This window comes from Monodelphis domestica, chromosome 2 (genome assembly GCF_027887165.1).
Source record: "Monodelphis domestica isolate mMonDom1 chromosome 2, mMonDom1.pri, whole genome shotgun sequence".
Classification (NCBI taxonomy): Eukaryota; Metazoa; Chordata; class Mammalia; order Didelphimorphia; family Didelphidae; genus Monodelphis; species Monodelphis domestica.
This window is the reverse complement of record NC_077228.1, coordinates 133,134,266-133,144,692: the sequence shown is the minus strand read 5'-3', so window position 1 is coordinate 133,144,692 and position 10,427 is coordinate 133,134,266. Positions and strand designations below refer to the sequence as shown.

Below are 10,427 nucleotides of genomic sequence, written 5' to 3'. Positions count from 1 at the left end.
AGGAGACCAAATGACAAATATAAAAATTTGGGGGGACACATGGAAATAGAGAGGTGTTTTATCAAACTGTGGGTTCTTAATGAATTGCCCTTCTAAATCTAAGGACTTTTCTTCTTAAGTATTATTCATGATTTTTGTCTTTATATCATAGACATTCTGAATATATTCTTCCCTAACAAAGCCTTCCCCTACATTCGCCTAGGATGGATAAACACTTACAAATTCCTACTCTTAGTCCCTTTTTTCTAGACTCCATGCAGACCGCTACCCTTCTGCTGGGAAAGCATTTTTTCATGGAAGACATATTACAATGAGTTAAATTACAATTGGTTTTATACTTATTATATCTTAGATACCTATTGCCACTGACAAGGTTTCAAAGGACCCATCTAAACCTTTGATGTTTTGCAAACTACTCAGATCTCATCAACAAACTATCCCTCAGTTTAGTGTTCCTACTTCCTGTGAACAGGTAGCAAGCAGTGCCATTATTTTAGCCTGGTCTTGGTGGAACACACCACAGAGGTAGCATCTCATTGCTTAAGGGGCTGGACACCACAGATATGCCATTTTAAGGGTGTAGGATCTGTTTTCAAAGTATCTGTAATGAATTGTCAAGCAAGTATAAGACAGCAACAAACTGGGTAGTCAATGTTGGGAAGAACAAGTCCCCAGTATGATGGTAAAAGGATCCAAGAAGCAAATAGATAATATGATTAAAAATTCCTGAAATCCTTTCTCCAGTTCTGAGCATGCCAAGACTTTATGGGCAATTTGATGACTGCCCTGTGGCAAGCATGTCTGGTGAGAATCACACTGTGGACGGCTCCTGGTTGCAGCTAGCATTTCTTACAAGAAAAATCACATTGGTTCCTTCAGGAGTTTGCCTCTTTTTATCCATTTTATTCTTATTTTTATTAACTTCAGTTTCAGAAGGTGACATTCTATGACTTCGTCTCCAAATTCTGGGGCTACACTCTGAGCCTACCGACACTTTCTGCAGTAACAACATATAACTGTCTTCTCTGCCTTTCCTGTGATCTTCCTAATACAGAGCACAGAATTTTTTGTAATCTCTTCTCTGTTTTCTCTAGGATCACAATGGGCCACCTCCTTGCATTTCTCTTGGGATTGGTATTTAAAGCCACTTCTGTGTATGGAATTCCTTCTTGCTCAGCTGATGGACAGCTCGCCTTTTATCGTTTCTGCAACCTCACCCAAGTCCCCCAAGTGCCAAATACTACAACAAAGCTGTTGTTAAGTTTCAACTACATCAGGGTAGTTAATGCCACTTCATTCCCTCTATTGGATCAGCTTCAATTTCTAGAGCTAGGAACTCAGAACATTCCTCTGACCATAGAGAGAGAAGCTTTCAGAAACCTGCCCAACCTTTTAGTCTTGGATATTGGCAACACTAAAATTCAGTTTTTGCATACTGATGCTTTTCAAGGCTTGTTCAATTTGGTTCAACTACAGCTATATTATTGTCATCTCTCAGATTCCATTCTAAAAGATGGCTATTTTAGAAATTTAAGTTCTTTAGCTATATTGGACCTATCAAGAAATGAAATAGAAAATCTCCAGCTTCATCCTTCTTTTGGAAATCTGAAATCCTTGAAATCCATAGATTTGTCCCTGAACCACATATCCCTCATATGTAAGAGAGATCTTGAGGTTCTCCAAGGGAAAAGATTCTCTTTGTTTAACCTTGCTTCCAATAACCTCTATAGTAAGGTCTCAGTTAACTGGAAAGAATGCATGAATCCTTTCAAAAATATGTCCTTTGAGATCTTAGATGTCTCAAGCAATGGCTGGACAGTAGATATTGTACGAGACTTTTGTCATGCCATCCAGGGAACCAGGATTTCTTCTTTGCTTCTCAACTACCATATCATGGGTGGAGGGTTTGGTTTTCATAACCTAAAAGAACCTGACCAAGACACATTTGCTGCACTGGGCATGAGTTCAGTGATAAAAATGGATATTTCCCATGGCTTTATCTTTTCCTTGAACTTTCATCTGTTTGAGACTCTCAGAGAGTTGAAAGTTATGAACCTTTCACATAACAAGGTAAACAAGATTGCTAATGGAGCATTTTATGGCCTTGATAATCTTCAGATTCTCAACCTGTCCTATAACCTTCTGGGAGAACTCTACCAATCTGATTTTGCTGGGCTGTCTAAAGTTGCTTATATTGATCTACAAAGAAATCATATTGGGATAATTGAAAAGCAGACATTCAAACACTTGAAAAATTTACAAACTTTAGACCTTCGTGACAATGCTATTAAAACAGTTTATTTTCTGCCAAGCGTACATACTGCCTTCCTAAGTGGCAATAAGTTGGTACATATAGAAGAAAACATCAACATAACTGCCGGATTCCTTGATTTAGCAGAAAACAGATTGGCAAATCTAAATGATCTCTATATTCTCCTCCAGATTCCAGATCTGAAGTTCCTTATTTTAAATAAAAATCGATTTTCCTTCTGTAACCAACAGTATGGTCCTTCAAAGAATCACACCTTAGAGCAGCTTTATCTTTCAGAAAATATGTTGCAACTTATCTGGGAAGCAGGAAAATGTTGGGATGTGTTTAAAAGACTTTCCCACCTTAAAATCCTCTTCCTCAATAATAATTACCTTAATTTCCTTCCACCTGATGTTTTCAGTGATTTGACTGCATTACAAATCCTTAGCCTGGATGGCAACAAGCTGATATCTCTTTCTCCTGGTGTTCTACCTGAAAATTTAAGAGTCTTGTCTTTATCCCAGAACCACCTACTATCTCCTGACCCTACTGTATTTGCATCACTGAGCTACCTAGATATAACCCATAACAAATATATCTGTGAGTGTGAAGCCAGAAATTTTATACTTTGGTTGAACCAAACCAAAGTCAACATGCTTGGGTCCCCTGAGGATGTCTACTGCACATACCCTGACTCATTCTCTGGGGTCTCACTCTATTCAATTTCCACAGAGGGCTGTGATGAAGAGGAAGCTTTACAATTTATTCATTTCTCACTTTTTATCTTCTTCACTACCACCTTGACTGTGTTCCTCACAGCAGTTGTGACGTTCACAAGATTCCGTGGATGCTGTTTTCTCCTCTGGCGTAAGATGTTCCTGACACTAGCACTTGAATACCATCCCCAGGGAGTAAAAGAGGATCAACACAAATACGATGCCTATTTGTGCTTCAGTAGCAAAGACTTTGAATGGGTCCAGAATGCATTCCTCAATCACTTGGACTCCCAGTACAGTCCCAAAAATAGATTTAATCTCTGTTTTGAGGAAAGAGACTTCCTTCCAGGAGAAGACCACATCAACAACATCCGGGACGCCATATGCAACAGCAAGAAAACCATTTGCATTGTGACGAGGCATTTCCTTAAAGATGGCTGGTGCATTGAAGCCTTCAATTTTGCTCAGAGCAGATATTTCTCTGATCTCAAAGATGTCCTCATAATGGTGGTAGCTGGATCCCTCTCCCAGTATCAGCTAATGAAATACCCACCTATCCGAGTCTTTGTACAGAGGCAACCATACCTGAAGTGGCCTGAGGACCTTCAGGATGTTGGCTGGTTCTTAAATAAACTCTCCCAAAGCATATTAAACAAAAAAGAAGAAAAGAAGAAATCCAATAACATCCCCTTGCAAACTGTAGCAACCATATCCTAATTAAAGAAGGCATTCTCAACCTTAACTCCTGCTGGAAGTTATTCTTCCCATTATATTTGCATTACATATGTTTGGCTCTTTCTTTGAAAGCAGCAAAGTGATGGAGTAGATAGAGTGCTAGATTGGGAGTTGGGAATACATGAATTCAAATCCTACCACTGACCTTTGCTGGCTGTGAGACCTTGGACAAGTTTTTTTTTTTTCCCCCCTCTTTAACTCTAGTTTCCTCATCAGTAAAATGAGGATGACCATATGAAGCCGACCTCACAGGATTTGTGTAAAGATCAAATGATATAATTTCTGTAAAGCATTTTGTAAACCTTAAAGTGTTCTCTCAATGTTAGCTCTCATTATTATTCATTGGATTTTTCTGCTAAGGAAAGAGAGAAACCTTCTGTTTTTCATATTCATACAGTGATCTACTATGCTGGCTTAAAAATGAAAATTAATGATTTAGAAAATTGGAATTGACCCTAATAACCAGACCAAAGACTTGGAGTGCCCTCACTCTCTAATACTACTCTCTAGGACACAGTATTAATGGCCTTGCATGAATTTTTCTCTTGGTAACATATAAGCTATGGAGAATATCCTAAGGATGAGGAGGACAACTTGGAAAAAGAAATAGGTGATGTTCATTCATCATTATTCAGTTTAGTAGAACTAGTGGCATTCATTGTTTCTGGGCTCCCTGGAAGATTGCTTCACATTAGACTTGGGGGGGGAGGAATGGAAGGAAAGAAAGAGAGGAGAAAAAAGAGAATCTTCTTTCTTAACTTCTGATCCTTTGGGGTTTTGATAGGGTTTTTTTTTTCCAGCAGAATGGTACCTGGGTGTCAAGTACACCACTGACTGTTCTAAGAGAAGATGCTATGGGTTAATTAGATATTTAGCTTGTCATATTCTCCTCCTTCATACAATGGTACCATATATGGTTTTTGGGGCACATTTCCTAGGAAGTAAAGGTGATTGTAAAACTCACTTGAGCAAACTGTCATACATCATAATTATTATTATCAACAGCACACCTTTTTAGAGTATTGTCTAGAGATTAGACATGGAACACAAAGAGGTAGAAAATATATATTTGCTTTAAATGTAGACAGGTAAAAAGGCATGTATGTGAAGAAAAGAAATCTATATCAAAGGAGTCAATGAGGGGTATAAGCAGTAAATGCCATCGGTATTCAGAAATACTGAGGCAGGGAGCTCTAGATCAATATAAAGTCATTTCAGAGCTGTGGCTAAAGCCACATTTCCCAACCAACACTCAGACCTGCTCTCTGACTTGCTCTTAGCTCATGATCTTTCCAAGGGCAATTTAAGGTCTGGAATTGGGAAGGTAAAAATCAGTGTTTACATTAATAAGACTCAGAGTCAAACCTATTGGATACAGATTAAAGAAGAATTTCTGAGAAAGATTAAAGAGAAATTCAATGAGGGAAAAGAAAGAATTTCCCTCTCCTTGAAATACCAAATTTCAATTCTAAACTAAAATGCTAGTATAGTGATAAGAATTGTCTTTTGTGTTCCTCCCAGGATTAAGTCAAGGCCTGGAGTAGGTAGATGCTTAGTTTACATACTGGACATGTTGATTGTATCATACTCTTTGAGTTTTTAAAAAATGTCAATAATTTAGTGTCAATAGTTTATTCTGCTGCTCAATTTTAAGGAGGAATGCTACATGGGATGCCCAGAAGATGCCTCCTGGCTTAGTGACTCTGGGCAAGTAACTGTACCTTGATCAACCTCAGTATCCTGAAGGAGAGGGTTGACCTCAATGTCCTCTAAGATCGATTCTATTTTAAATCTGTTTTTGTAGGGCATAGAAGGCTTTCTGTTCACCTCAGGCCAGGCAATTGGTCCCAAACCTTTCCTCTCCAAGCTCAGAATCTCAATTGGAAGGCACCTCAATGGGCCCCCAAACTCTAACACATACAAGAACAAGAACCCTTTCTACAACCTACCTCATCTTTTTGCAGGAAACATTCCTATTTGCCTCTTTACATGTTATCTTTATTCACATGGATATATATCCACCCATCCAAGTATTTTATATTTTATATATTTGTTGTTGCTCAGTCACTTTCAGTCATGTTCAACTCATGCCCCCATTTGGGATTTCCTCAGTGAAGGAAGGTTTGCCATTTCCTTCTCCAGTTCATTTTACAAATGAGAAAACTCAGGCAAACAGGGTTAAGGGACTTATTCAGGGTGGCACAAATAGTCAGAAGACAGATTTGAACTCAGGTCTTCCTGACTCCAGGCTCGGTGCTTTATGTACTGTGCTGTGCTAGCTGCCTGTATTTTCTATACACCTACATATTCATGCATAAAGTCACTCCTGTTATAATGTAAGCTATGGGGGCTGGGACCGTCTTTGGATCTCCAGTGAAGCGCAGTGCCTTGGCTCATGATGAGTAGCCAAGTGGTGAATCAGTCAACAGACCATTGGATCAGGTGTCAGGAAGACCTGAATTCAAATTCTAAGGTACAGCTTCAGACAGTTAAAAGCTGTGTGACTTTGGGCAAGTCACTTAACCTCTGGCTCCCCCAGTTTCCTTATCTGTAAACATGTACTTCTCAGGGCTATTTTGAGGATAAAATGAAAGAATATCTGTATATCTCTTTGCAAACCTTAAAGTGCTATATAAATGCTAGCTGTTATTATTAATCATAACAAATGATGGACTGATTTTTTAATTGACAATTGATAGCTTGTGCTCAAAGCAGGGGAAAGCTCTTCTCCTGGCACCTGCAGTCCTTGACAGTCAGGCTCCAGGCTACTTTTCCCCTTTCATTGGGCATTTCTCCCATCACATGCTATATTCCAGCCAAAGTGCATCACTAGCTGCTCCCCTGCTCAGCATTTGACCACTCATCTCTGGGTGTTGTTTAAGCCAGCCTTCTCCCCACCTTATGCCATAGCACTGCTGGGTTTGTGCCCCAAAGAGATAATAAGGAAAAAGACTTGTACAAGAATATTCATAGCTGTGCTCTTTGTGGTGGCCAACAATGGAAAATGAGCGGATGCCCATCAATTGGGGAATGGCTGAGCAAATTGTGGCATATGTTGGTGATGGAATACTATTGTGCTCAAAGGAATAATAAAGTGGAGGAATTCCATGGAGACTGGAACAACCTCCAGGAAGTGATGCAGAGCGAGAGGAGCAGAACCAGGAGAACATTGTACACAGAAGGTAAAACAGTGTGGAAAAATCCAATGCAATGAGCCAGGAGCCTCCTGAAGGACTTGTGAGAAAGAGCACCATCCACATGAAGAGAAAGAACTGTGGGAGCAGAAACAAAGAAGGAAAACATATGACACCACTTATCACATGTCTATATGGGTATGTGATTTGGGGTTTGGGCTTTTAAAAAATTGCTTTATAGCAAAAATGAATAATATGGAAATGGGTATCAAGTGACAACATTTGTACAACCCAGTAGAATTGCTTGTCAGCTCTGGGAGCAGAGAGGGAAGAGGGGAAGGAAAGAAAATGAATCATGGAAACATGGGGAAATACTCTTTTTTTTGTTTTTTTTTTGTTTTTTTTAAATATATTTTATTTGATCATTTCCAAGCATTATTCGTTAAAGACATAGATCATTTTCTTTTCCTCCCTCCCACCCCCCATAGCCAACGCGTAAGTCCACTGGGCATTACATGTTTTCTTGATTTGAACCCATTGCTTTGTTGATAGTATTTGCATTAGAGTGTTCATTTAGAGTCTCTCCTCTGTCATGTCCCCTCAACCTCTGTATTCAGGCAGTTGCTTTTTCTCGGTGTTTCCACTCCCATAGTTTATCCTTTGCTTATGAATGGTGTTTTTTTCTCCTGAATCCCTGCAAGTTGTTCAGGGACATTACACCGCCACTAATGGAGAAGTCCATTACGTTCGATTATACCACAGTGATGGGGAAATACTCTTAAAAATAGATTAATTAAATAAAATAATTTAAAGACAAAACATCTATTAAGCACTCTGTTACAGGCACTGAACTAAGTGTTTGGGATACAAATGTTAAGATAACCCATTCCCTCAAAGAGCTTACAATCTATTGAGGAGAGAGGAAACACTATTAAATTGTTTCTGCTACTTGTTATGGTCAAAATATTTCATTATCCTCTATCCAACAAGATAATGTTTCTCTGGTATTAATTAGACTCAAATCAAGCAACAACTTCACTTGTTGAACAACATAATAGAAAGAATAGTGGATTTGGAATGAGAAGTACTTGTGTTCAAATCCTGATTCTGCTACTTTCTATCTGTGAAGTCTTGGCATGTGAGTTTCCATTTCACCTGTAAAATAAGAGGATTGAACTAGATTACAAAGTGATAGATTTCTAATAGAAGAATCTTAGAGATGCTAGTTTTTAATATCCTCATTTGGCAAATGAGGAAACTAAGGCCCAGAGTTCAGCTGACCTGCCCAAGATCACTCCTCCAAAATACTTTCTTTCTTTCCTCAATGAGTGCAGTGCCTGGTTAACAGTCTTTCTCACCTTCCTTACTCCTGCTCTCATACTACGGAATTCAGCCTATTATTAATATCGATTAATAATAATATGGATTCTTCCTCAACACCCTAACCTCCCAATTCCTCAAATTACTCATTCCCCTTGATTTACTCCTCTATCCCCAAAAGCTACACACAGGTAGTCACACCTTCAATATTACCATAACCCAAAAATGTTCCACTTCTCCCTTTGCATTGTATTCTCTGTTCTTTATCCTCACCATGACCTCCAAATCCTCCATTTCGCAGTTCTTTCTCCAGCCATCATCCCTGCACTAGCTACCTTCTCCCTTCTCATCCCCATTTTAAAACTGAGGCAAACCAATTCAACTCTATATTGTCCATTTTTCTCAAGAGCATTGTCCCCTTATCCTGTTGCTGATTTTAGCCTGCCAAGCCAGAGCTTTGGATTACTTCCACCATTTGTACCCTTTGTTCCTACTTCCATTCTGCTAAAAAAAAAAAGCTGAAGAAAATCACAAAACCTTGCTGAGTGGGTCCACTTCAAATCTATGTGACATAATCTCAACAGGACCCTCATCATGTCAAGAAAATCCATTTGCACTTTACTAATCAGCCCACTATCCCACTTTCCAAAGTGGCTCTTCTAAAGCTTTTGGTCCTCAAACTTCCTGTTGCTCTCCCTTCCCCTTCCTTCTCAAGCTGAGCACCTTGCCTCATGTTTTACTTAATTTTTTTTTTTATCTGAGAGCTCCTTCTTTTCCTGTCATCTCACAACACTCAGATCTCCTCTTTCACTTTTCTCCCACTCTTCTACATCCACAAAGTGATTCTATTGATCACAATTTTTTTAAGAAAAAAGAATATTGGTCCTGTTTTCTAGAGAAACCTTGGAGAAAATTATTAATTTGGAACTATTTATTAGTTGGAATTTTCAATGCTATACTGCTGCCCAGTTTTATCATAAAACTGAGATAAAAGACTTTTGTTCATTAACATGATCTGCTTAGATTTTTTTCAACCTTTGAAAAATTAAAATCCTTTCTTTGAAAAAATAAAAATAAAAAAGTGATCCTGTTCCATTCAATAGATGCCCGAGTGGTACCCTGAACTCTCTCCTCTCCTCTTTGTATATTATTTTTTTTCTTGGTGATTTCATCAGCGCCGAGGGATTCAATTTTTGTCTCAACGTAGATGTGATTTTCAGTTCTATTTGTTCAAACCCTCTGCTGACCTGTCTTATACTCTGCCTATTGAATGATTGAACAATGTCTCATAGATATAGATATAGATTTAAAACCCTTTGCTTCTATTTTATGATCCATTCTAAGTATCAGTACCAAGGCAGAAATGTGGTAAGGGCTAGCAATTGGGGTAAAGTGACTTGTCCAGAGTCACAGAGCTAGGAAGTGTCTGAGGCTAGATGTGAACCCAGGACCTCTCATCTCCACGCCTGGATCTCTACCTACTGAGCCACCAGGAGGCCCCCTCATAGACATCTTAAACTCAGCATATGCAAAACTGAAATCATCTCCTCCCCCCAAAAAAAACACTCTTTTTACCATTGCATCCCAAATTTGCAACTAGATGCCACCTTCAATTCCTCACTTTTACCCATCATATCCAATCAGTTGCCAAGTTCTGCCATTTCTACCTTCATAATATTTCATATGTAACCCCTTCTTTCCTCTGACATTGCTACAATCCTAGTAGAAGCCCTCATTACTTCATATCTAGACTAACTGCCTTTTAGTTGGTCTTTCTAGCTCAATCTCTCCTTTATTTCCTAACTCTGTGACCCTGGCCAAGTCATTTAACTCTAATTGCCTAGCTGTTATAGTTTTTCTGCCTTGGAACCAATACTTGGTATCAATTCTAAGATGGAAGATAGGGGTATAAAATATGTATTTATTTATTTATACTACCTACCTCACAGGTTATTGTGAGGAAAGTCACTTATAAATCTTAAAATGGTAAATGAGTGGGGACAGCTGGAGCTCAATGGGTTCAGAGCCAGGCCTAGAGATGGAATGTCCTGGGTTCAAAGTTGGCCTCAGACACTTCCTAGCTGTGTGACCCTAGGCAAGTCACTTAACCCCCATTGCCTAGCTCTTACCGCTCTTCTGCCTTGGAATCAATATTGATTCTAAGGCAGAAAGTAAGGGTTTAAACAAATGGTAAATGAGTGTCAATTATTATCTGTTGCTCATATTTCATTTTGGAAAGGATCTATGACCTCACAGGGTGATGTCTTGTCT

General features: G+C 38.9%; 1 protein-coding gene across 1 annotated transcript; it reads left to right on the top strand.

The window, feature by feature from the left end:
- The first annotated feature begins 207 nt into the window (after nucleotides 1-207).
- Nucleotides 208-4,482, top strand: TLR5 (toll like receptor 5). Its single transcript, XM_056815983.1, has one exon. It carries the CDS (start codon nucleotides 1,102-1,104, stop codon nucleotides 3,682-3,684), a length of 2,583 nt encoding a protein of 860 aa, XP_056671961.1. The 5' UTR covers nucleotides 208-1,101; the 3' UTR covers nucleotides 3,685-4,482.
- The last annotated feature ends 5,945 nt before the right edge of the window (nucleotides 4,483-10,427 follow it).

What these genes read in the sequence shown, in the direction of transcription:
- TLR5 (XM_056815983.1), top strand. Translation starts at nt 1,102, where the DNA reads ATGGGCCACCTCCTTGCATTTCTCTTGGGATTGGTATTTAAAGCCACT.